The sequence below is a fragment of the Pavona decussata genome, unplaced genomic scaffold, assembly GCF_977016875.1.
Source record: "Pavona decussata unplaced genomic scaffold, jaPavDecu1.1 SCAFFOLD_6, whole genome shotgun sequence".
In the NCBI taxonomy this organism is placed as follows: domain Eukaryota; kingdom Metazoa; phylum Cnidaria; class Anthozoa; order Scleractinia; family Agariciidae; genus Pavona; species Pavona decussata.
This window is the reverse complement of record NW_028145430.1, coordinates 3,954,415-3,982,105: the sequence shown is the minus strand read 5'-3', so window position 1 is coordinate 3,982,105 and position 27,691 is coordinate 3,954,415. Positions and strand designations below refer to the sequence as shown.

Below are 27,691 nucleotides of genomic sequence, written 5' to 3'. Positions count from 1 at the left end.
CGAGATTTCTATCGCGCGCGAATCATCACTCCCGCGAGAAACTACGATAGCGAGTACTGAAATCTCGAATAATATTGCAATGAAATGAAAAAAAAATCGTTGTTCCGCCGGAATGAAGTTGGAAGAGGGCTTTGTCCTCTGTTTTGAGTCAGTTTCTAGTACCCAGTCCATTCTGTGGGTTCTCCAAGAGTATCGACATTTTAAAAAATAAATTCAGCATGATTTTGCTTGCCCGTCCTTAGGTAAAAGACGCTTTTCTTGACCAAACAAGTTTACATCTGATTTATCATAATTTTAAAGACCCGTTGATATTGTTTAAAGACTTTGTGTTCATGCTGCTTTACTGCTATCATAAAATGTATAGTGAATCACTTCTTGTAATTCATATTTTTGAATAGTGAGGGTTAACAAAATTATTTACTTCTTAAAAGTAATTCTTAAATCTCCGAGAAACAACTTGAAGTTTGAAATTATTCATCTATGAAGAAAGCCACAAAAGAAAAAGTTATGACACGATGGGTCAAATTTTATCGTTTGTTCCACAGCATAGCGGTCGAAACGAAACGATCCTCACCTATGTGACACAATCGCGAGTTATGAGCTATCATTTCAAACCAAGACTGATGACTACTAACACCATGACAACTCACAGCAATTTTGCAGAATATAAGCTGCTACAGAACAACGATTTTTAAATGAGTTGTGAACCTATTTCTTAACTTCATGATCGACTTAGAGAAAACGAAGGAGGAAAAACGGCGGTGACAGGGGTGAGAGATCCCTTGCTTGATTGAGTGGCCGGCACTAATATAAATTGTCTGTTTTGTCTTATTAAAATTGTTTAAAATGCTCAATCTAGATCGATCAAACATTCCAGTTAATAGTAGCCTCTAGCGTGTGCGTTCGACACATATTTAATAGGTGCACAGATTTACTGGGCATGGATTGAGAATTTACAGGAAACACTTTTTTCTGTTTTCCTAAAAGTCATGAAAAACCTTTTACTTGGCCTAAATTCGACTGAAAGTGTGTTTATTTCCGCCCAAACTATATCTTTAGCAATCTGATGATTCACGCGCTCTTGTCCTACCACTCAATTGGCTTCAAGGTGTTTACTTGTTTAACAATAACAATTTCGAATTCAATTCGTTGTTGGTGTGTGCCTAGCTCAATGTAAGTGACTGTAGGATGCTCATTCTGACGCCCACCTGTGTAAATAAACTTCCAAAACACACAGCCTCTAGAAAAGTGAAGCAATACTGTAAGAGGCACCATTCAGGCTCATAGCATGTCAGTATGCAAAATACTTCCATTTCTGTTTTCGCCTGTAGCCATAAAATTTTCTTTACGTGAAGGAATACTTGTATCGATCAAGGATCATTGGCGGAGTTGGCCAGAGTACTAGGGACGAGTGGCATAAAACTTAACGGCGGGCATAAATGCTGTCGTCAGACGTTAAAATACTGATTGTGACTGGGCTGAACGTCTGGCGTAAGCAGTAACGCTCGCTGTTAAATTTTATGCAACTCACCCCAGGTTATTGATTCTCAGGTTATTTACTAAGCAGGAAAATTGTAACAATATAGCCTGAAACGAGAAATATATGCTGTGATTGTCTTTTGTTTTTCCTTTACTGTTTAGTCCCTTCATCTATTGACTTCTTTTTAAGTTAACAGTGATTTAGGAAAATGTGTATGAACATTTTCCATATATTTCAAAATTTCATCTCATTTTACACCACATCTGAAACGAAACCAAATCTGATTTCTAAAGCTGACAGTGTATTAAAATGGGACTTGCACTTGTTAAGCTGTCAGATCCTTTCATATGCAGAATTAATAAATGGATTTGATGAAATCTTAATTTAGTAAAGTAAACTTGTTTTAGAAAAATCTAGCACGTTTATAAAAATGTTTTGTTGCAAAAAAATTAGTTTAAATTCCACACAATGCCAAAGAACAGCTTTACAAAGATTAAAAACTGTCCCGGCAGGGCTTTATTCCAGTTTTATGATCATCTTCAAGCAGCGATTAATCCACTCAAATAGAAGGAAATCAATTATTATGTTCGATTATGCTTAAGTGGGAACATTCTTCCTTTTTCTTGGTTACAACGTGGCTACTTTAGCACAAAATTGACACAACGTCATTAAATAGATGAGAAGATGGCACGCAATGGTCATTTGTTGTTTTTTTTTACTTACTGAAAAGTAATGAAAGGAAATCAAACTACAGGAGGTAAATATCAGAAACATGAATTTTCCAAAACTACTCAGCTGTTTTAGGCTAATGAGCTCAGAGATCATTCATGTTAGCCGCCATCTCGTCTGTAAGTCGTCCCTAATCCGATTTCATCGACGTACAACGGATCTTTCAGGGAAATTTTGTGTCTTTGAATTGTATGTCTATATTCATTTAGGTAAACCTGATAAAGGAGGTGGTATTGTATGTGGAATTAACGAACAAAGAATTTTTCCTGCAATAAATATGCAAATTCTTGCACCTGTAAAAACTGTCAAAACACGGATCGTTCAGTTCCTTAGATCGTGGGTCTGCATCATTTCCTCTAGCCGTCATAGCCTTTCATGCTTCCGATTACTCACCGCCTTTATCGGTTAATGAAGAGCTATTTTCTCTTTTTTTTCTTCGTCATTAAGAGCCTGACAGAACACACATCAACGGACTAAAGCAACATACTTCGCATCCCGAATGGTTCGAAAAAAGGTAAAAATAATTCCATTCGTCATGATTAAAATTTAGGTTGTTCAGTGCTTAAATTCTCTTACCATAAAAGTAACACGAACGTCCTGGTTCATCATTTCGGAAATGGTTTCTTTTAAGCTGGTGTATAACGTGTGAGATTAATGAATTCCTAGTCAAGATCCTAAAATTTATTATGTTACGTCTTGATAAAAATTTACACCGAGTTTCTCTCGAATGATATTCAATTGAAATCAGTACCCTCAGTTTTACTCGTCATAATAAAAACCAAGTCAGGAGTTATGGAACTTGGGAACTAAAAATCGTAGAATTAAAAAACCGAAAGACGAAAAAGGGGAATAAAACTCATGGATGCGGATAAAACCTTGGGGAATAAGAATTGTGGGATAAAACTTCGGGTTACAATTTGTGGCTTAAGTTGTGATTAAAATTTATCTACTCAAATTGTTGGCTTCATAGTTTTTTTTCTTTTAGTCCATTCCAATCTCTCATTCAGCTGTCTGGCGACCAGGCCCGAGCTGTTTTGTCTTCCATTCGAAATAGGCAAGTGTAAAAGTACGTCATCCGACTACGCATGTGACTGGTGAGAGAAATGAGATTAAAAACTGACTTTCTTAGGACTGTCATGTTTAGAAGCAAAAACTTCTTTCGCTTTACAGGCTGTACGTTTCTGTTATATGGATTACTTTATGCACATTACGTACAATTAACAGTTATCCTGCGAAATCCCACGGAATATCACCTGATACTTAGCCGACGAGGCCGTAGAAATAAGGGGATATTCCGCAAGATTGAGCATTATTATTCAACACACTGATAACAAAGCACAGTTTCACTGCAGAAAAGCTGGAGGCGATATTTATTTCACCATTTTTTTCTCCTGGCACACGATATGTATATCGCAGGATCTGTTGACTACGGACCATATTTGGGCAGTGTTACAATGTGTTTAAGAATAACAACGCATAGCCAACACGCTGTTTTAAAGCATTTTTGTCTCTCATTTCCGTCCAGTCAATACAACTCTTCCATCGTGAAACAATATTGATCTGATAAAAATAAATAAATAAAAAAAAAAAGATCACAGAAACGATAGCTTGTTCCACTTTGTTACAGCTGAAACCTAATCATGCATTCTTGTAAAATGAAATATTTGTTCGTGGACTTAAAAATCGAAATATTTCTTTTTTCTCAGTTTGCATCTGTTCAGCAAAATTCTGTGCAGTGGTAAGAGCGTCCTTCCCTTCTAACTTCTAGCTGGTGGTTGCAGGAACTTTAAACCTCAAAATAAAAGCAAAGCAAAATCAAAGAAGGCCATTTTACGGAATCACTGTTCTTGGTCTGATAGCGTCCAGTTTAAGATTTACATAAATTTAGGAGGTGAAAAACTGAAGGGTGATAAATGTTCAGTTTCCAGTCGTCTATTAAATCTGAGTAACTAACTATATTGGTTGTTAAGACGGGCTTTCTACTGGCGCGCCACCGCAGTGGCAGGATACTCTCCTCTGCTGACGGGAGCCAAGCTTCAGTCGGAACATGTTTGTGAAATGCAGACTTTATCCAGTCATTCAATCTCCATTGACAATGTTCAAAACATTCATTTTAGCTCTTTATCTCTTTGACCGGTTTAACTTAAACGGAAGAGATAAAAATATTGCTTGAATACACAATTTGATAAAAATGTCTGAATAGAAGACATCTATATTTTAATGCGAATTTGTTCACACTTTTTAATTTGCGCATAGAAAGTAATACATTCTTTTTTTGCTATCATCATCATCATCATTTATCGATTTAAAATATTCTCATATTACTGATTTTCGATGGAGATGAGTAATTTTACTGGAATCGCGTGTACAGACTACAGCCGAATCAAACCGAATGTTTTTCTTACACAGTAACTTTCTCTTTTTTAGGATGCTCAAAAACTGCTCAACTTCCCTTCAAAATGAAAGTCAAGGTTACTTGAGGATGAATTACCCTGTTCTTGTTACATGGGGAGTTGCGTATTCTGTTGTTGCCTTGGCCACTCTTTTCGGTAATGGCCTTGTAATCATATCCTTCGGAAAGAACACTTTCCTAAGAACTCATACAAACTACTTCATTGTCTCATTAGCTGCTACTGATTGTTTTGTTGGAATAATCTCTGTTCCTTGGTGGATTGTTGTTTTGTTTGTAAGTCATCAGCAGGAGACATGGTTCGAACTACTGCATGATGTCTGGGTAATATTTGATATTCTGGGCGGTGTTGGTTCAATATTGCATCTTGTCGCTTTGAGCTGGGACAGACTTTGCGCGATTGCATGGCCCCTGAGCCATCGTATCTACACCAGTAAACGTTATGTGTTGATCTTGGTCCTGATTTGGATGTTGGCGATTCCAGTTGCCGTGTGTTCCAAACCAGGAATGAAATCTGCACCAAGGGCGTACAACGTGACTGTCATAATACTTTTTTTCTTTGTTCCACTGTTTATTCTCTGCGTCACACAAGCAGCTGTGGTGATATCCCTTCGCAAAAACAGGATACAGAACTCTTACAGACTTAAAAGGAGTCTTCGTAAAGAGGTCCGTGTTGCCAAGACAGTGATCATAATGATCGCCTTGTTCATGATTGGATGGCTTCCTTTCTTCACACTCTCCTTGATCTCTTACATAGAGCCACAGATTATGCCAACGTGGCAAGCTATTTGCGTTGTCAAATTTCTGCAATACAGCAACTCTGTTGCCAATCCTGTGGTGTATGCGCACAAGTTCCCGCATTTTCACAGAGCGTTTGCAGCCTTACTGTGTCCGTGCCGCGAAGTGGAAAAGAAGGCGCGAAGCGCTGGGCAGAGCTTCAGAACAGCAGTTTCTTCTATTAAAGCTGGCGCGATTCGTAGGAAAAGCAATCAAAGGCACCGGAATCACCTACAGCCTATGATTTCAGCAGTCAACAGCTCCAGTGGCGGATCTTCTTTCCATATCTCATCACCAAATGATGGGGAGACTGAACGTCTTCCTACAGAAGAAATCGAGCTCAATGGGAGCACCTCGCAATCTTCTTGAAGACAAGCATGATCAATACCTCACAATATAATCAATATAAATGAATTATTGAGGTTTATAAATATCAGCCAACAGAGTTATTGAGAAACACTTGGATAACAAACGTGCAGAGCCTTAACGGCAACATTTGCAGTGCAAATAAAAGTACTTAAAAATAATTTTCCCACTAGTGCGGACTTTAGCTACCTTTTGGCTGATCTTAGTACGGATTAAAAATAAGCTGTAAATTATTTGAAGAAGAGAACAACGGGCAGATAGAAATGGGACAACGTTTTCTGCAAATGCACTGTAGGATTACGGATAAGACAGGCATCAAACTGGACGGATAATGATACAGTACGTTTGTCTCGTAAGCTTATAATAATAAACCACCCTTAAAAAGTTTCAGGTTTGCCCCTAAACCTTGGAGCTGAAGGAGGTAGAATTGCAGCTTTTTTCGAAAATCTGAGGTTATCCCAACTTACTTAACAATTGACATGCCATTTACACAAAAAATAACTGACAAACTTGCAGAAGAATATGTATAATGATACGTGTTTGTGACATCATAACACAAAATAACTGAAATTTCAACAAGTCCATACGTCACGTTTAGCATCTGGGCGTTCTTTAGCCATTAGCACATAAAGGGTAGTCCTTGGGAGGTTTAAGCGTTTTTCTGTTCCAGTCACGTGAACTACCAAGTAAGGTTATGATTGAAAAAAGAACCCTTCAACAACAACGACAACAATATTTATTTACAGAAAATAATGTACATATTATACTGACCCGCAAATAATAACGCTAATCGAGGCGGGTCAGTCTTTAAAACCTGCATTATTACATTATATACTTATATTTTTACAACATAAAAAGAGCAAAAGGAAAATAAAAAAAGAGAGAAAGTAGAATTAAAGTGTAGATTGTTGTAGTAACAAACGTGTAGAAAAGAGTAATAGGAAACGGCATGTCTGAATTAGATATTTCTTATCTTATGGTGTTTAAGTTTTAGAGTTATTGCGTCAATCTCAATATATTTATCCTCCGTTTTTAGAATATCTAAGAATGCTTCTTGTAATTCTTTCTTAAAGGATTTCTTTGGTTAAGTCAGGAGCCCATCATTCCAGGTTTTAAAACGTGGAAAAAAAAGCCTTTTTCTTATTTCTTTTCTTCTTTTTTTTTGCACATCAGGTCTAGAGTTCTTAACGTAAAAGTGTTGGGATGTTGATGAGCAAGTAGAATAGGTGCGAATACTCTGAAGGTCTCGAAAATAGTTTAATTATGTTTATTGGTGGCACTGTTATCGTGAACATCGAACATTAAATTACGGACATAAAAAGGGAATTGCGTGTTCTTTTCTATTAGACTTAATGCGCGTTTTTGGAGGAATATGATTTTGTTGAGATACGTCTTATGGCATTGTCTCAAGTATTAAGTCCATAAGTTAGATATGGTACGATTATAAATTTATACATATTTATAAGGACAGACGAGCGAATAAAGTACCTCAATTTAGCAATCATTCCTATTGTCTTACTTATTACAAAGTCTATATGGTTTTTCCAGGAGAGGTTTTCATTGATTAAAACTCCGAGATATTTAGTATAGTTCTTACATTTCAACTTCACACTTCCATTTGTTTCATTTTCAAATATACTAATTTGTGGATGACAATGAATTTACTTTTGACGATGACGAAAAATCTCAAAAAATTAGATTTTTTTGTATTTAAAGTTAATTAATTTGTAGTTAGCCAGTCACATAAATTGTACACTTTTCAACAATTCATTGAAATAAACGGTGCTAAACAGTTTGTCTGTGGTTTACTGAGTTTCCAATATGATGGTTAGAAACCTTGCTTAGCATCAATATCGTAGTTATGTTTGTCTACCCTTAAATCAGTATCTGGAAGAAGGAACTTAGCCACTCACCACTGATGGACAACGTTTTTATCCCGCGGAACGAAGCCACAAGGAGATTGGAAAGAAAGAAATTCGTAAGGTATTACTGAGCTTTACATAGGTTTTTTAAACTTCTCCCGCATTTGAAGAAACAAACAGAAAGTGACAGTTTTCTTCGATTTTACTCTTAGTCTTGTCATCCCTCCGTCTCCTTCGTAATTCTCTCGACTCTTTTTCATGGATCAAGTTGCTAGGAGCAGAAAAAGGAAAGAAAATTTCAACCCCTATCGTCAGGATGCTTGCAGCATGAATAACGTGATTTCTCACTCTTGAAATCAGCTGATTTGATGTGTTTCTGCACTCAGGCTTTTTTTGCTTCCTAGGTTACCCAAGACATACGTGTGATATATTCACATGCTTATTTTCAGTTGATTTTGCTTTCAATTAGAATGGCCGGTATTCTCGACAAAGCGTATTCATTCGACAGTTGACACAGAGACGTTGAATCGTGCGACCATGACTTGTTTACTTTGGGTGCTTCTATTCGACTTTTCATAGATAATAAGAAGAGAAAGGGCGTGCAGCTTATTCTTGAGTAGCGCTGTTGAGTTTTAGTACAGTAGGCTATTGTCAGTCGGGTTCAGCGCTAAGTTTAATCCGCCTAGATTGGTCTCGCTCTCGCTTGAACTTTAGCTCTGGCAAACTAGCCTGATGTGTCTCAGAAACGCACCTAAATTGTACGATGTGTAAAAATCAAGAAACTGAATAAGAAGGCCTGATTGAATAACATCCTACCAAAATTGCGTGTTAAGGTGTAGTAAAAACACTGCATTAGAATCGTATATGTGAAGAATTCAGCAAAATTGGATTAGATTAGCCTCCGGCTAGAGCACAGTGGAGAATGTCAAGTTTTTCGATCTTCTGAATATGTTGGAAATCTTCCCATTTCGTCTTGGGTTTACTGACCTTATCTTACGAGAGGTAGAATTAACTCCCCAAGAAGAGCGATGGAACGAAACATTGTCGATGCCACGAAGTCTGATCAAAGATACATTCTTAGGCGAAGTGAGCGGATATTCCAAGTCCTCCAGATAGTTCGACTTCTTACACTTAAAACAGTGCCCATATAGTTCCAAGATTGTTTGGTAAAAGCCTGGAAGTCTGGCAGTGTATATTGCAGGATTTGCAAGCGAGCTGCTATATTGCAGAATCTTGAATGCAAGAATAACCTCATATTTGATGTCAACGCATTCACCACACGCCCAGTATGCAAAGTTTAGGCCAAAGAATGGACCCCAGGCGACCAGAAAAAAACCTATAATGAGCAAGATTGCTTTGGCGATGCGCGCCTCTCTTTCCGCGCCACGGGCTTGGTGATGGTTTTGAGAAACACTCTTTGATGCAGTGATAAACATGGCTACGTAGACAGCAACTATAACCGCTAAAGGCCAAAGAAATGATACCACGGAGACGAAAAGCGTGTAATTACGCCAGCTGGATGCTACTTTCACAGTAATGCAACACAATGTTGCGGACACGCCCCAAACCAGAAACACAAGACACAAATAAGGCTTTTTGGAAGAAATACGATGCAAAAATGGCCATCTTATAGCGTAAAATCTTTCTATACTTATCATCATTAAATGCCAAATAGATGCAGTGGCTCCAAACACGTCGATAGTGTTCCATAGAATATACACAAAGCTGGGAAATTCCACCGAATTGGCGAGGATGTATATAAATGACGGTACACCAACACTCCCAACGATGATGTCTGACAACGCAAGGCTCACAAGAAAATAAGCCGTGCGAGTGCGCAGTTTCCGCTTTTGAAGAAATACTGAAATAACAACAATGTTTCCCAATACAATAGCCATGGAAATAACGGAGTAGATGATGCAAAACAGAACTTTAACCCCAGGGCTTGTGCGGGCCACTAGAAGTGTTTTCGTCGTGTTTTGTTCGTTCGTTTGCTCTGCACAAGATGAATTAGTGAGCGGGAAACAGCTTGCAGTGTTATTCATCGGATTTATGGTTGTCCTTATCTGCTCGTGTCGCTGTATTTTCAGTTTGTTGCAGAAGCAGTTTCCAGTCTTTCGGTTGATTTGTTTCCTTTCGCTAAGGAAGAAGAAATCGTCGCAGAAAAGTGTTATTTTTTTAGAAATCACTGTTGGAATATTCACTGAATTGCTTTTTAATAAAACTAGATGGGAAAAGAATGGACACATATATTAAGGTTCACAGTTTCACAGTTAGGGTGAAACTGATGTTCTGTTGTTTTTCTAACAAATGCTTAGGGTGTGCGAGCTGAGTATTGTGTTATTTTAAAAGGTCTGAATTAATTTTTTCTTTGTCTAAAAAGTTATAATTTGAAAGAAAAACGAATTTATGTAAGGCAAAAAATGATTCACTTACTCAATACAGTGAAAAAGTACATACACCCTCTTCAATTCTAAGGTAAACGTAATGAAATTTTTAACCTTTTTCTGGGCTGTGTTACGGATGGAACATGTCTGTGTTCGCCTGGTGTATTCTTGTATTTTAGCACTCTGATAAAAGAACAGCCTTTGAGTTTGTCTTTCCGCGAACAAATAACTTAGATAAACAAAGTGACGGATTAAGGAAATCTAGAAGTTGACGAGACCTAACAAGGTGTCATGGGAACTAAGTCCATGAAATTATTTTACCTCGGACAAAAACTTTGGAGGTGGCCAGTTGGATTTTTGCTTTACCATAACACCTTTTATTACAACTCGACGGAAAGACCTAGTCATCGTTATTGAGATTTCCGAAAAAATAAGCATAGTTTCCATAGAATTTGATGTTCACAATCCAAACTATTTTCAGCGAAAATAAAATTAATTAGCAGGAAAAATTTGATGCATCCTATATACTACCTTGAATTTTTGTTTTTGTTGCTTTATCTGTTCAATTTACATTTTCAAATGATTGTGTTTATTCAGCCTCAGCAAGCACAAAGCGAGCAGAGCAAACTATTCACAGCCTGCACAATTTAGAAATTATCATCTATTAGTCAAGCTGTTAATTTACTGGCAATTTCAATAAACGCAGAAATCACCTTCGTTTCGTTTAACCAAAGAATAAAGAGCTGAGTGAAAAGCTTTCCATATTTCAGCATTAATTTTTCTTTTAGGCCTTATTTCGCTAATTAATTTTTGTCCTGTTTGTGAACAACTTTATTTATTCAATAAATCAAAGTCGCAGATGCAGCGCGACGTATTTCTTTTCTTTGACTGTTTCTCGTTAGTTTAAAGATATCCGTTCCTAAACAATTAAAATTTTCTAGAAATCTTAGAAAAGACAAACAGGGAGACGTTTCGTTTTGAAGCGCTTAACCAAACAATCTTCTTTTTTTGTCAGTAGCTACTGTTTAAAAAAAAAAACCTGTATGCCACTTTCCCCAGGATTTTTTTTCCACCCGCGTCATGAGGAATAGCGAAGCGACTTTGGTTGATGTGTTTCGGTTAGCTGTCTTTTAAATCATAGCAATGTCGAAAAGAAACTTAACGAATAAATGTTTCGTACCTGATTATCTTTACCTAAAGGGATAGAGTTTTGTTGTTAGTGCTACTGTGATCACACTATTTTAGTTTCTTGAGACTTTGTAATATAAAAACTGCTCACAAATAGCAACAATAAAATCTCAAACTGGCTCAAATTAATAAAATAGTATAAAAAGAAAAGAAAAAAAGGGACAAGACAAGGAATCATGATTATTATAATGGTCGAACTAGACAGAAACGTGTTGCTGTCTTAACTAGATTTGTGTTGACCGTTGGCACTGAAGAGGGCAGGGTATGTTTTCATCTGTAAGTGCTGTGAAAGAGATTTTGATCATCCTGGTGGAACATCTTCAATCACCATCGTCATTGTCATCATCAAGGGGCCGTATGTGCACTTTTATAGACCCAGGTATGGCCCTCCAATCGCGTCATGTATCAGCCATTCTCGCCACAGGAGCTAATTCCCGTCCACACTATAGCAATAAATAAAAAAAAAATGATTTAACTCACGATGTAGCCAATGAAGTTGTAGATCTCAACGTTCGACTGCATACTGCGTGTGCTTAAAAAAGATAAGGTCGACTACGGTTTACTCTTGATTGCGCCTACCGCTGAAGAGACAGTTTCTTTCCGGAATAACGATGATCAAGCTAGGCGCGCGGATTTCTGTCTTCGCTCTATACCCCAATTGGGGGCTTGTTTGCAGGTTATAATAAGGCGACCTCCTGATGAACACTACCAGCAAGCAGTGAAAGTGCTGCGATCTACAACTTTTATTTTTTGCATCGTGATACAAATGATTATTTTAATTATCGTTACCACGTGAAATAAAGGTAACGATAAATAAAATAATAATTGACTCCAAGCACATACAGATGAAATAAACATGTGCATCTTTTTATACCCGACAATTAATCAAGCACAGCGAGAGTCATTCTCAGTATTAGATGAAAATGAAATTAAGTGTGTATTGGAAACAATGTCTTCCGATCCTCCTTGGGAAACATTGTTGGCCTGAATGCTTCGGTAATCTTCGGAAGTCTTCGGGGATTAATTGGAAAGGTTCGGACAGCTTTCAAAACACTTTCATCTGACCTGGCAGTGCAGTTCACATCGATGCCCCAGCGAAAGTGAATCTTTTCCTACGGTGAAGTGTTCTGGCCCTACGAAAAGTCACAAGATTTTCTTTTAACGATTGTTTGGACGTCATTTCATAAAAGGAATATTATTAACAGATTGTTATTGAAGCGATCAATCATAAATTCCAACAACAATTGACTAGCACTAAAAGGAATGTGTCCTTACATTAAAATAAAGTGCATAATGCAAGTTACTTTTAACGCGTGTTATTCTTATTATCTCTTATACAGTTTTCACTGAGTTTTGACCATCCGTATGCATTTCCCGTTTAACATATACCCATTCCAGCCCGCTTTAAAGATATATATCATCTTGCACATTGCGTTAACTAGGATACATTTATTCCGCGACTGAATGCCTGGAATTTCCATCATATACAATTCATTCCGCGACTGTTCGTTAATGGCGTGAAACCTGAAACAGCACCACTGCACTTTGGCTCTCAATTGGGGCACTCGTGATATACATACTACAGGAATCACGGCTGAACTACTGTAAAAAAGGCATCGTAATCCCAGGGATAACGATTGCTGGCTCAGATTGCAAGAAGAACAAAAGAACTTCAGTGGACTGATAGTGTGGTACGGCAAGCTTATGGTAAAGTAACAAAAAAATATGACTGCCACTCCTTTGGTCATTGAAACGTCGATTTTCATGCTTGGAGTCAATACTTTACCAAGTAGTCTGAAAGAAATGTCCAGGAATATAGCAAAGATGATAAAACATGGAAAACCGAAGCTGCCAATTGAAGTGAGAGTTACAGTAACTGGCATTTTCGTGAAATTGTATACAACTATGACGATGGAAGATACTGAGGATGCAATCAGCCAGGGAGTGATGCTTGCAATGTAGTTGGCACGATCTGGTGCCGTGCGGTGCATGACTGGCCAGCAAATAGCACATAGTCTTTCTGTTGCTATAACAACCAGATGGAACACAGTTAACAATTGATGAAAAACATCAAAACTGTAGTAACAAATGTCATCTATTTCCTTAAGGTTAAATGAAGTCTGTTTTTTCTGTTCCATGATTAGGATAAATAACCACACTGGTATAATAACAACTGCTGTTACGAGGTTTGCGAGGGCTTGGCTGGTCAATAAGTGTACGAGCCTTGTCAAATTGTACTGTACATCAGGAGAGGACGGCTTCCAAGTTAAAACGATGCCGTTAGTTAGTAATGAAATGACCCTGATGATACATAGAATGATAAAGTAAATCCAGAATAACACAGGGTCCAAAGCTGCCATTGGTGTTGAATGTGGAATCTACCTGAAATCAATTATATAACAATTATATTGAAAAAAAAACTAGCGCTTTTCGAAGATTGCTGTAACAGCAAACATGACTTCGGCGTGATTTCATAGTGTTTCAACGCTTATACGAACCAGTGAATCAGTGTTATCAAGGCTAAAACTAAAAGGTTTTCATCTTAGGCTATAAACACGTTTAGTTTAGTTCCAAACACTCAGCGGAATAAACTTCGAAACCGTAACAAGAACCAAAGAAATAAACAATAGTCAAGAAACGATAGAAAGAAGAGTTACGGGACATAGCCTTATGTCAAACATGTTTTTTTGTTATTAATTCTTACTGAGGTGTATAGGTGCACAATACTAAAGTGTTAAAATAAAGCTGAAAATTCAATTACAATACGGGATAAATTACATGAAAAACCCGGACATACACAATTCTCGCACATAAAGACTAATGATCACACCCATAAGCAACTTCCATCTCGAAAATTTAAGTTGGCTCTGAACCGCTCTGGTAGATTTTTTTAAAAACTTTGCAAAAAATTGTATCTAAACATGCTGATTACAGTTCCATAAGAAAAAGTGGGGGTCACCAAGCTCGTTTTTGAGATATAACCATTCAAAGGTGTATAGGTTGGTGACGGTGTATTTTTAACAGGTTGTATTGTTGCTATGGTAACCTATGACGTCGAGAAATTGACCATAACTTGTGCACCAATATTAACGCATGTTTTTGATATCATTATTGTTGTATTAACTAAAAAAGAGTAATAGTATCGATCTGTCAAAGTACCAGTAGTGGAGAGTAATGGAAACTGGCGCCAGCTACCTTAAATTTCCTTGAGACTTGTGAGCCTACTCGAGAGACAGTTTGCGGAATTTGCAGGTCATTGCTGGTTCAGTCAGATATGAGAATTGCAGGAAAATTAGATTAAAACCTTTAATTTTTAATCACATATATTCGGCGAGAACGTAACATGTGGAAGGCAAACAGATCATAATTTCGCACCAAAATCACAACACCATAATCAAAATGACACACCATATCACACCATGCCACAGACCATGACTCTATGAAACTCGCATGATGTACCCAAAGTGTATTATTTATGTGTGTCGGGATCTGCACAGTGCCTTATCGTTTTGATCTGCGCACTGTGTGTAGGCACTATGTCATTGTCTAATAGCTGTATCTGATAGACCTTTTCAGCCAATAAGCGTTTTGTTGATTTTAGGTGTGCCAGACATTGATAGATAATCGTTTTATTTATTTATTTAATTTTATTTAATTGCTGTAGTTGTTAGGAATTGCGAGTGTTTTGCTGGCGGAGATGTGATTCTGAAATAACCTTGTGATATCGTGAAACGTGTAGATTTTTTGCTTGTGATCCCCACATGGGTATTAAAACGCATCTCAATCTTCTTCGACGCGGATGCCGACATTTTAACAATCCAAATCCGAATCAGGACGCAACATAGCTTTTACCTCCGTATTTGTGACAGTAATCGGGTTCATCTTAAAGTGGAAGCTCCACTCAAGGCGAGCAACTCATTCATATAAGGAAGTAGACTGCTAAGTATATTTAAAGCAGGCATTCTTTAATAGTGGCTAGGTTATTTTCTAGACAAATGTAAAATAGACTAATCGCTATGTTTTTCTATACATCTATCTTTATAAATGATGATCAATTGGTAAATAAATTTTGGACATTATTTTACTTAGCGAAAACTTTGGATAGCAAACATCATTAGCTAGTTGATGGTATCTGATCCGTTCAGTGAACTGTTGTTTACAGTTGGTGTTGTGTTGGTAATCCTAGCTGTGCTCGTTGATATCCTTGTCGGTTTGGTCAGTATACTTTTCGCTCACTTTCCTTCGATGATGAGCTATAAATTATATTTAAGATGCTGTTGAAAATTCGTCCTCGTTGTTTATCATTAGTTCTCTCTTTGTCGTTTTAATTTTTAATTTCAAGCCCATAGCCGTCCAATCTAAATGGGTTTCCTTAAACGACAACTGATACATATCAATAAACACAGCTTCTTTTTTGGAATAACCTACAATAGTCCACTGTAAAAACACATTGTAGTGAAGCAGATGAACGATCAATAACAGGGGAGCTAATTTAGACAGTCACAATTCTTCTGCCCGAGTGCTAAGCACCATACAATTGTCCTATATCGTACGCTCACCAAGTAAAGACCCAATACTATTTTTATAGGTAATTTAGTGTGCGTTCAGTATAACGAACATTTGTGAAAGCCTTGCTGAAAATAGAACTGAAAAGTAATTATTTATCGTACGAGGTGAGACGGTATACATTGCCATCACTTGTTAGACAGTGCAAAATCTTCGGATACCAAAAATTTCCTACATTTCCCGTATGACAGCCGACATGTCGTATAAAAACTTAGTACAAGATAGCTTTTGTTCCGATGGGTAATCTCCAAGCTAAAAAGTTGAAGTAATTCGAGACGGATATTTCTTATTTGTCTCGTGCGATTTCCCATTTCCTTACTAGGGCTAATGCTCAGTAAGAATTTCATGGGTTCACTTAGCACTTTAACATACACTGATCCATCTTTTGTGTTCTTAGTGCTAGCGGTCCAACTTTCATTTGCAGTCTTCTATAGTAAAAATTAAAGGATCGTTCTTTCTTTAGTTAATAAACCACTAGTACCAATATGTTTAACAGTGAAACATGGCTAAAACGTATGTAAAACATGGCTAAAATGATCATTGATTTCAACAGAACACTAACTACCTGGAAAGAACTTGAGCTTTTCGCCCTGCTGGGACTTGCAAAGCGTGGAGAGACAAGAGAGAGACTGCTTACAACCTATGGTCATAACTGCGCAAGTTATGTTAACTAAATTTAAAATACGTCCTTTATTATTTAAGTGTCAACATATTTATCACAGAGCACCACTTGAGGACACTTTCCAGATCGAACTGGAATTTGGAATGTTGGTTTTGAGGAGAGGGGAAAACCGGAGTCCCCGGAGTAAAAAACCTCTCGGAGCAGGAAGGATAACCAACAACAAACTCAACCCACATATAACGCGAGTCCGGAAATTAAACCTGGGGCACATTGGTGGGAGGCGAGTGTTCTCACCACTGCGCCATCCCTGCTCCCCACTCAAAGAATTAATCTTTCCTTCAGAATGTTTTTAGCGTGGTTAACACATACATGTATTGATGAGCATAGCGATATATTCTATTGCAAAAGGTCTTCTTGCATTTATTTTGAAAAAAGATAAACCGTTTTCCCAGCGAAACACTCTCTTGTTCAGTTCTTCTTACACTGGCAATTTTTCTGTATCTTTAATACCAGCTGTAGCGCTTTGCTGATCATAAAGGTCAGAGAGTTCAACATTTTGTTGGCGAGTGCTTTCTCTCCTTAAGGATTGCCGGTCTCTAGAATGATACACAGAACCCGTCATTCTTCTTTTTTTCAGTAACATGGCAATTGGGCGACGAAACTCGGGCATGCGTGCTGAGTACACCACAGGATTAAGTGCCGATCCGCAGTAATGCAGTGCCTTGAAAAACAGAACAAGTTGCAGCGGCACTGCGACTGCGCAGTTAGAGCACGAGAAAAGTACTATGTTTAGGCTGAAAAACGGCAACCACGTGACCAGAAAGAGAAGAATCAGGGCAAAGATGGTAAGGGCTGTGCGGGTTTCTTTCTTCATCGCTCGAGCTCTTGGTCTGTTACGTGATATCTTCACACGACCTCTCACGATGAGCCATATTGACGTGTAAGCAAAGAAAATTACCGAAAATGGCACAAAAAAGCCAAGTGTTGAATAAATAAGGAATGTTCCCTTCCATTCGGGGCCTTTGGGTATGAAGAAGTTAAGCGAGGCAATACCAGCAGCCGTGAGCCAGACTATGGCCAGTATTACGATGTTAAGTCGGGCGCTCGATGTGCGGTGTCGCAGAGGGAATGCAATTGCATACACTCGCTCGACACTGATCGTCATCAAATGGAGAATAGACAGCATGCCCGACAGGATGTCCATGGGACTGAATATTGCCTGCACAACAGACGATGCCTTGTAGTCTTGTTTAAACAAAAGAATCAACAAAGTCACGTACAGGGGAATGGTTGCAGTACCCACCAATATATCACCGACTGCTAAGCCAATTACGAAGTAGTTGGTCCTCGTCCTTAAGTTTCGTTTCTTAATAAACACCAATATGATCAGGATGTTTCCTAGTATGGCGAACGTGGCGATGATCAGATACACTAAACACCATATGACAAGGTATTGTAACTCGATAAAAGGACCTCTTAGTTTCGTGGAGGAGACAGTGGGACCGCTGGAGTTGGTGTCGTTGGAAGTGTTGAGCATCATTCCGCATCACGATCTGTAATAAACCGAGAAAACAAAATGATTTACGTGCCTATTTAAGTAGGCTCTCATAATACATTTTCACCACATGTCGGTCTCCTCAGCAGGCCATGGGCTGCAGGCAACACATATTTAATGAAGAGTATTTTCACCAATATTTATGCCCATTACGGGGTTCCTTAATGAGGATGTTAAACTGGATGCTACGGAATTGAATGATATTCAGAGGAACTGGAATATCCTAAAATATTGTTTTTATCGCGTGGAAATCAGAATTGTTGTTAAATTGTATTTGAACACACCTGTTCAAATACATTTATTCTTGTTTACTATTTGGAAACCGAGTAAACAGTTTTTCCGACAAAATAACGAACTCACTGCTAGGTTGTGATATTGAGTGTGTGTGGAACAAGTAGAAACAGTACTTTCTCAAAAGTTGGGCAAAGTTTAAATATAGCTTCAAAGAATATTGAAGTAATGAATCGATTCCTCACCGCTCACGGATTAATTTAACAAAAAACTGACACTATCTCGTCCTATGTACGGGGTTGAATACGTTAAGGCCGGACATATTTTCATTGCGGTTTACACACAGAAGGCTCCAGACAGGTCTGAACCTGTACAAAAGAAAAACATTTCTATGCAATTCTTAATACGCTTAGATAATAAAAAGATACCATTTTTGTTGCAGTGGAGGAATACAATGTCCAGATTCTTTAATAATATTTTTTTAGCACATGAATTTTTTGAGTGCAGAAGACGTTGAACATTAGTGGAAGTCGTCGTGCTACAAATTAAACGTCTCATAGGCTACCTAAAGTCGCCAGTCAAATTTGCTAAATTACCTAGACACTAAAAAGGGTGCATGGCAAAAATGCGTCAATTGTTGATAAAATTGATGCTAAAAACAATTATCGATAAGTTTTATGATAAACAATAAATATCACCCTCATTTTTGAAAGAATTAATGATTAGTTTTCTGCAAGGGGGCAATCAATTTCACTAAAAAAGGGTTTTCTTACCCATATAATTACGGGTGTGATTTTTATTCTCCACACGTAGATAAGGAATATCGAATGTTTAAACTTAATGATCGAGACGAACGGACGAACGGGCAACAGACATGTCCGTCTGACATTACTACTAGGAAATAGCACCGGACGTCAGCTTAAATAGCGCCGATGGCTGCCACTATCAGTCCATTTGTTGGATCCATCCCCGTATTGTTATGATGGTTAGCAACTGGATAAAGGTTTCTACTCTTTGCACAACTGGGGCCTGGGAATTATTAACTCGCTATTTTCCTAACATTATCGATATAAGGTTTGTACTGCAGCATTGCAGCAATATATCAAATATCCTCCTGTAATAACCGGCCCTCAAACAATCGCACCCCTGCTGTGGTCGTTTTCCAAACTATTACTGCTCAAACTTACCTCGAATATTAACCCGCTCTGTATAATCAGCCCGTTTTAAGGCAGATTAAAAATAGTAGTGATTGTCTACTACGCGAGGGAATACGATACAAAAGAGTGACACTGTTGTACGAGAGCAGGTAAGCTTGATTATGTAAGAGATGGATACCTGTTTTGCACAAGCTGTTATGTCTAGAGTATTCCTTTTTTACTGGCTGTTGGTAACTGATGTAGCAACATTGAAAACGAAAACTCTTGACTGCTTGCACCTGCGAATAAGAAATCCATAGTGTGTCTCTTACGGAGTGGCCGAGGATCCAGATATCTTGAAAAGAATCGGTAGTTTTGTCTTTGAGGGAAAATTTTTCCTAAAGCTAGGTAGACGCAACAGATCCCCTAAAATATTTTAAAAATAATTTACAATTCCTTAGTAATTATCGCTAAGTGAATAGGATATTTTCATCTGATTTGATGGAGGGCCAACAAACATGATATTTTAACAATTTTATGAAAGCAGCAGTTAAAGGCGGGGAGCCTGTTTTCTATCCACCCGACAGTAACTCATTAGGCGAGTGCCATAAAAATTCATGACAAATACACCAGGCGAATTTTTTTAATTACGTAGAATAATTATGAGTAGAAATACATCTTTAATCCCGACTGAAAGAATCTTTAACATATCGTACCTACTTGCTCTTTAGTCGCCGCAGTCTCTTCGGATGAAAAGTATTTTTATCGTTTTTAATATGGAAATGTTACCTACTTTTTTGAACAACCATTAACGTACGGTGGAATTAAATTAAATGCAACAACAGGGCACAGCGCTGTTTCATTGCTCTTAGCGAATAATTTTTACCTACCGACAATGGGTGGGAAAAGAACGTTGATTAAAGATTAACACCTTAAGCTCGTATCGTGACTGTTCCAGAAGATAAATACCCGGGAGTAAAACCACGCCAGAACCGCACGCAGCTGTCTTGTTGTGACCTCCTATGAAAACGTTTCAGGTAATAAGCATTCGCCTAAAAAAAAGATGTTTACGGAAGGGCTCGAATTTTAATTTTTTTTTTTATCGCGATACAAAACCAAGTTTTCTTGGCACAGGAAACCTTGCGCTGAGTACTTCCAGAGGAGTTGTAAATTATGAGGCTTCCTACGCCAAAATCTCCGGCAACACTGCTTTGGTGGTGAGCGCGCGTTTTGCTCCTATTTGTAAACCAAACAATCCTTTGTAATCTTTAATGCTCGACGGGGAATCCACGGAGCAACAGAACTAACTACAAGTCTCACCACATTACTAATTATCAAATCAAGAACGCTGTGTCCACTTACAGAAAAATGTGAGTGCTTAATGCATAAAGCCGGAAAAGTACTCAGACTTTGTCAGTCCAGCAGTAACACGAGCTTTCTTATATATACTCTAATATATCTTCCCTGTTTATCATAAGTAGCAACTAAATTGTGTGATATTTGGACATTATATCATCTGTTATTTTTGCGTTTCAATAGGGCCGCAAAACTCAAAACTGATGAAATTTATTCCTCTCTCAGTAGGCCGCAAAACTCAAAACTGATGAAATTTATTCCTCTCTCAGTAGGACGCTATCTGATTCACTGTCAACAATGCAGCAAACTTCTCAAGGTGACATTAATAAAACACAACTACGGCAACGCATAGCCAATAAATAAAACCAACCAACTGAAATGTAAAACTTCCTTAACACTATCTTTTATAGAAACCCATTTAAAGTTCAGGTGCCGTCTTTTTACATATAAGTTGTCAAATGCTGTTAAACTCAGACACTAAAGCTTTTGGCCCATTTAATAAGCCACCAACAAAGAAAACAATTCAACCTGCTGATGTTAATTTCAAAGATCAGTCTTTCGCAAAAACGTTTTTTACGGATTCCCCTTTGATAGCCCGGTCCAAGAGCTTTGTTTAATCTAAACTGGAAGCGGCAAACTTCTTTCTGCCTTTCCATATGTAAATAGCTGTTCACTTACAGATGGGCACAATTGACTTACTTCGTCTCTACAGTTTAAAAACTGTAGATTTTTTGCCCAAGAGTGACCTGCTATGCACATGTAGCTTTTGATCTTATCCCGGCCATTATTATGCTAAAAGGAAACCTTGGTTTTATCGCTTAATTTACAACTTACTTGTTTGTAAGGTAAACACTAGGCTGCGATAACCTTAACATCGAACATCCCATCAAATGAAAATAACTGACCATTTTGTGGCACAACAAATTTGAATAATCAATAACTGTCAATGGTGTTCTGTGTTGTAGCCGCCAATTTTTAATGCGTAATGCTGCTGTCCAAATACAATTTCGGTCTCATGATTTGTTGACAATATTTCGTAGTATTGAGACGGTTCCTTTTCAATTTAGTCTTTCTTTTCACTGTTTCACAGGAAAGCGTGCGAGATATTCTCTTTGAGATATTGCTGAGATTTGAAATATTCATGATTGCCTTGAGTAATTCTTCTTGAAAAATTTTCAAGTCTGCATGAAGCTGTAAATTTTGAACCATGTGCATCGCGTATCGTTCTAAACATCTGCCTCTGCCAGTCTGTTGTCCGCCAAACATTTTGCTCTTGCTTCCTCTGCTGTATACGGTAGAAATTATTTTTAACAATGTACGCAGTCACCATGAGACCAAATTCAAATATTGGGAAGTCGAATATTCGATGCCATTGAAAAAAATACGCTAAATTGTAAGATATGCAAAACGATTTACGACCTTTACTTACGAATATGACAAGTCGTTCTAATTTACAGGCAACCCATGTCCATTATACTTTCCCTTCTTAATTTTTCACAAGGTGGATTGAATTTCATTTTGAACATTCAAGAACACTGGCAACTTTTATCCTATAATCTGTATCTTAAATCAAACCCAAACTAGTCGTGCGGTCCATATGGTCATTTTTCAGCTGTGTTTTGTTTTTGTAATCACGTTACTTACACTATACTCGGTGTTTCCTTCCATGCTAAACTTTTCCTTTCACACAATGCCTCAATTTTGAGTGGAAAGGACGACGGATTAACTTTCTGTTTTCGTCACTCGCGAAGGTATATTAGGCTAAAGGAGCCGGTTTCCATCTTTTAGAAAGGACTATTTTTTCTAGAGGCTGACATGAGTACGCTACCCTGAGAGATTTGGCTAAACTCATTATGCCCCAAAATAAGGGCAGAAGTGAAAAGGCCGTCATTGTATAATCTTCAGAAAAGGTAACTTAGAGGTACTAATGCCGTTGCTGATGCTATTCATGTGAAATACTTTAGCAAATTTACCTTGCGTTTTCTCATCAGAATCAGCCTGCACAATTAATTCAGCGTACGTTTTGTGTTATGTTTCCTAATGGAAAACAATTGATTTTGATTGAAGAAAAAAGTGAAGTGTGTCACAGCTTTGTTGTGTTGTTAACGGAGCAAATGAAATTAACATATATGATCGAGGCGGCAGTTTTATCCTGACGAGATTTATCTTGTACGAGTTTCCTGGCTACTAAAATTTAATGCACTTGAACCAAGTTCTACCTGCTTTTGTAAACAATTACAAATGATGCCAATCCGTGGTCTTATTTGCCTCACAATATCCTTGTTATTACTTGTGTTGTGTAATAAATTGCTTCTTTTTAGCTTGTTAATTTATTTAATACTTTACCTGTATTTCTCATTTGCATTCCATGATAAAAATTATGTTTCATATACCCGGATATTATACATCTTTTGTTTCAACATTCAGTAAAAGCTAGCGAGAATTTTTTTTGGTGCGCTTTAGAAACATGCATCTTGGGTTTAACTTTAAGCCATACTGAACTTCGGTGAGACTAAGTGATAATTGATTAGAAACCTCATGTAGCAATAACCGTAGGTGTCAAAACGTTAGAATTTTATATTTTTTCTTTGCAGTAGTTGACCACTCACTAACACTGATCTGCCACCAAATACAGCTGAATCTCACTCCAGAAAACATGATCTTATTTTAATACAAAGATGGCGCCTTGATATATTTAGCTTTCCGTCACAAGTAACAGTAAAATGCCTATCAGCCTAAAAAAAAAACGTAACAATAGAAGTACTCCACTTGATATCTCACGCTAACAATTTTTGAGCAACAAGACAATAACCCCTATGTACCAATGTTGTATTTATTTTAATAATAATTTACTGGCCCAGAAATATAACACAGTTTTAATGTTCATTCTTTGGAGGTGTTGTGTTGGGCCCAGAATAAACACGCGGCCATGTACTGTCGCGTAACTTTAACTTACATAAGGCAGTAAATTTTTGTGTCGTACGGTATAAAATGCAATGAAATGAAACAAAAGGTAAGAAACGATACATGAACGGGTTGCGTAAATGTAAAAAAGTTGTACTAGTTTCAAATTTTATGCAAGATCGTTTTACATATGTGTACGAATGTGAAAGTAGCGCGCATTGGGATTTTATCTCAGACACGTAACTGAACGCGAGTTCAGTTGATCGTATTTCTCCTCTCCATAACGCGTGGAATGATAAAGCGCACAACCATTAACTGAAAATTTATCGAAAAAACACAAATCGTTACCTGTTGTTGATTAATGGGCCAAAAGTCTCTCGCTACAGTCCTTTAGCTAAAACAGAAATTCAGCTTTTTCCCTTGTGAGTTCCTGACTGCTGTCGTTGCCAACACTAATAATTCGCAGAATCACCAATGGCAAACAACCTTGGCGACGGCTTGTGTCAATACACTCCAGCCAATATTAAGATCGCTTCTAATAAATATAATTACTTTGAGAATTACACATTAAAAATGCCCGAGCCTTTCACGCGAGCCAATCCGACTTGGTATTATTGAGAGACCCACATGTTTTAGCTGAGAGCACAAACAACGTCTTAAAACCTCAATAATCAACCTTAATAGCGACTTTAGTGACAATTTAAAGCCATTAGCTACCTAACAACAAAAATACTTTTTCAGGACAGTTAAATGTAGTCTACGCATATCTTTCCTTCGGACGCAATTTTAAAAACTATACATTTAAGTGCGAAATGAAAAAATTGTTTTTGATATATAGCGTTTTCCTTGGTAATATCTGTCTGATCACTACTGTTAGTGACATTTTGCATGTATTCAACGAAGCGAACAGACCAACTATCTAAAAATATAGTTTATTTTGTCATTTTCATTTACTTTTATCACCTGAGTTTCGGAAATCAATAAAGCCGATGGACAGAAATGTCATTTCAGTATTCCCTTATGGTAACATGGCAATATAAGTAAATCCAATTTAAAAACGGAATGAAAAACTTTCCCCGACGATCGAATTAAGCTAGCATCAGACCAGGGCCGTACCTGGGATTTTTTGTCTGGAAGGGGGGGGGGGGGGGGGGACAAACTCTGCAGACCGCTCACGGGGTCTCCCGTATACGGACAGGGTTGTTTCTGGCTGGACAAGTTGTTTTCACCCCTACACAGAAAGTTGCCTCTAAGACATTTAAAGAAAACAAAACACGCTGATGTTTTATGTTTTAAATTGTCATCATGATGACTTTTTATGGCATAAACACCTTGTTTAGCTGGAACCAAACATTGCCTCTCCTTTAATGGTAACTTTAAAACACAGTCGATGCACTGCTCTAAACAAAAGGACGGAAATCACTGAGCTCCCACAATTCAAACGCACTATAACAGTGGAGCAAAGCATTTGCAAAAACACAGCCGTGATTTAAGTCCAATTTAAGCCTTTTATTACTGTGACTACTCTATAACACAATACAACGATTACACTGTACTAGAGAACAATAAACCAAATAGCCGTGCTAAGAAAAACAGCACCTTGTGACAAAAACCAATAGCCGTGCCCGTTATTACAACAACTCACGGCAGAATGGAGCTCATTGTGCGATACAAGCAATAATTAATTCCTTAATAATTAATTTCAAAAACATTGCAAAAATCTCAACAAGAAAGGCAGTTAAAACTATCACGCACTTATAAACGAGCCAAACCAAACCCAACTGAAATGCCCTATGTGGCATCAAAAACACCGTCTTTGAAAACAAAGAAAACGAGGTCATATTCAAAATGAAGAGAATTCAAAATAGGAAACTCAAAACTCATCAGGCACAAATGACCTGTGATGTTGAACATACGATGGTTAAATCCAAGGTCTATCAAATCCTCCAAACCCGCTACAAATACTTGGGAGTAGCGCAGGCCTTTAAAAAACCAATTTAGCTCTGAAAAAACATACTCGTATAAGCTAGATTTAAAAAGGCTAAAAAACGCACCAGGGTTTCGCGTAGGCTTGTCAGTCTTTATTTACACGCCAAATTCTAAACCACAGGCAGCCTAAGTTACAAAATCACTTTTTTATCACCAAAAACTCGTACTGACTTTTGTCTCGACCACATGAAGGAAGATTTTTTCGGTCAATAATGATTGATTTTCTTGTGATTTCGGACCAATATAGCTACAAGAAATAGCTCAGCAAACTCAAACACTTTGTTAGAAAAAATTTAGTTTTCCTGGAGGGGAAGCTGCCCACCTGCTATGTACGGCCCTGCAGACAGTTGACTGGGTGGGGATTTTCTGAGGCGTATTTTGGAACTCATGATAAACCAAACGCACTCTTTAATAATTCACATTCTCAAAGTAAAAGAAAATTGAAAAACCGATCGAAGAGTTTCTCTCGCAAGTCAGGAAATGAGGATTCATAGCAAGTTTATTCTAATGACAACAATGCGCAAGACTATAAAAAAATTATCTCCTTGAGAGGCATTTTAAATTGAGAAAGAACGACTCCTTTTTGTCAGAAATGCCTGTCATGATATTGAGCGGGAGAAATATTATTTCGCGTAACTTTTTTATGGTTGTCTATTTGTTTCAAAATTATGACACCACATACGTGACACTTGTGGTCGCGTATACCTGCTTACTTATGAGGGAACATCACGCGCCGCTTATCGAGCGTTTGCAAGGTTTTTATGACATGTGTTTCCTCCCTCTCGGTCATGTTTCTCCATCAACTCACTTACAGGAGCCTGTGAATCTTCTTCTTCTTGTTCTTCTGCCTGCAACATGGTAGAGAACTTGATGGTGTGACTCGAGGTTGGAATTCCCTTGCCAAATGATCAGGAGAATTGGCTCAGTTCGTTGTTTGGTCGAAACTGGGCCAATCTCATACCCAGAGTCTTCAGGCTCTTTGGCCCGCGGTTGGTTGGCTGGAGAGACTCTGGGGAACTGGAATTTTTATTGAAATTTCTTGATTGGCTGCTCCGTAACGGCTTGCATTGTTTTGTCGCAGAAATTATGTGGTGATTTAATTCCAGTTCCCCAGAGTCTCTCCTGGCGACCAACCGCTAGCCAAAGAACCTAAGGAACCTGGGTACGAGATTGTAGCTGGAATCGACTAGTTGGCAGCCGCTGTTCGGGAAGTGATCCCGCGCTCGGGGAGGAAAACCGGACCAGAGGGATCGGCGGAAATCGAGCCTACTGCGTAGAAGGTTACTTTTTTGGTTACAAGTGGGTTTTACAAATGGCAGCCAAAGGGCTGACGTGGACCTACTATAATTAATTAAATGGAAATAAAACGGCCTATATAAATAAAATGATACCTTGTGGGGGGATAGATAAAGGGCCTGGAACCGAGAAGCGATGCTGTCACAACTTGAAAAGCGGTCCACTTACAATGTGGCCAGCGGAGTCTTAACTAAAACTGAGAAAATATTGATTTTGTTTCTCTGTCGGTTGTTTTCTTTGTTTTGCGCAAGCTCTGATATTTTAGATGGCCTTTCCATTAACTTTCAAACAGCAAAACATACGATGGCAGCGATATCCGTCTACGAAGACTTTATGCGCTATGCTCCGGGTGTTGGGGTGCTCCAAGCTGCGTAAATATCCCGGGTTAACAATTTGTTATCGGACTTCGAATATGTGGAGTCGATGTCAGTTCATCATTTGAGAGGTATAAAACAAATTGTGGTCATGCTTAATCGCAGGGGTAATGGTTTGTCTTTTGACAAATTGAGAGCGTCGATACTCACAGTCTTGCAAAGGAGTTCTTGGCAAAGAACCGAAGGAGACCGTGTTGTTCTACCATCAAATATTGCACCTAGTAGTTCCCCACAAGTTGCAGAAGATAAGAATGGCATCACTGATGAGCAAACTCTTAATGATAAAAGCACCACAAGTACCACTGCTATGGTTGTCTACGAAAGAAGACAGTCTGCCCCCCGGGGGGGGGGGCACTTCCTTGTAAGAGGCTAATGGGGATGTGCCACAGGATGGGGTCGCATTTTCACGACTGGATTGACTAGAATGGGGTTGCATTTTCAATGGAGTCACTTGAATGGGGTC

The 27,691-nt window shown here is 38.1% G+C and overlaps 3 protein-coding genes across 6 annotated transcripts; 1 reads left to right on the top strand and 2 right to left on the bottom strand.

Annotated features, from left to right (window-relative positions):
* The first annotated feature begins 1,059 nt into the window (after positions 1-1,059).
* LOC146489262 (histamine H2 receptor-like) lies at positions 1,060-5,776 on the top strand. Of its 2 annotated transcripts, none has more exons than XM_085107548.1 (2): positions 1,060-2,723; positions 4,637-5,776. In XM_085107548.1, exon 2 carries the CDS (start codon positions 4,638-4,640, stop codon positions 5,763-5,765), a length of 1,128 nt encoding a protein of 375 aa, XP_084963674.1. In that variant the 5' UTR covers positions 1,060-2,723; position 4,637; the 3' UTR covers positions 5,766-5,776. The 2 variants fall into 2 exon arrangements, with proteins under 2 accessions (XP_084963674.1, XP_084963669.1); XM_085107543.1 differs by having other exon boundaries at positions 3,195-5,776.
* Positions 5,777-7,771: 1,995 nt separating this feature from the next.
* LOC146489261 (adenosine receptor A3-like) lies at positions 7,772-10,654 on the bottom strand. 2 transcript variants are annotated; one of them, XM_085107533.1, is made up of 3 exons: positions 10,061-10,654; positions 8,612-9,763; positions 7,772-7,895 (listed from the first exon to the last, which is right to left on the bottom strand). In XM_085107533.1, the coding sequence occupies exons 2-3, from the start codon at positions 9,667-9,669 to the stop codon at positions 7,772-7,774; spliced, it is 1,182 nt and encodes a 393-aa protein (XP_084963659.1). In that variant the 5' UTR covers positions 9,670-9,763; positions 10,061-10,654. The 2 variants fall into 2 exon arrangements, with proteins under 2 accessions (XP_084963659.1, XP_084963650.1); XM_085107524.1 differs by lacking the exon at positions 10,061-10,654 and having other exon boundaries at positions 8,612-10,052.
* Positions 10,655-16,207: 5,553 nt separating this feature from the next.
* On the bottom strand, positions 16,208-20,725 carry LOC146489260 (melanocortin receptor 5-like). Of its 2 annotated transcripts, XM_085107562.1 has the most exons (3): positions 20,200-20,725; positions 19,509-19,735; positions 16,208-17,940 (listed from the first exon to the last, which is right to left on the bottom strand). In XM_085107562.1, the coding sequence occupies exon 3, from the start codon at positions 17,925-17,927 to the stop codon at positions 16,866-16,868; it is 1,062 nt and encodes a 353-aa protein (XP_084963688.1). In that variant the 5' UTR covers positions 17,928-17,940; positions 19,509-19,735; positions 20,200-20,725; the 3' UTR covers positions 16,208-16,865. The 2 variants fall into 2 exon arrangements, with proteins under 2 accessions (XP_084963688.1, XP_084963678.1); XM_085107552.1 differs by lacking the exons at positions 19,509-19,735; positions 20,200-20,725 and adding an exon at positions 19,361-19,491.
* Between the last annotated feature and the right edge of the window lie 6,966 nt (positions 20,726-27,691).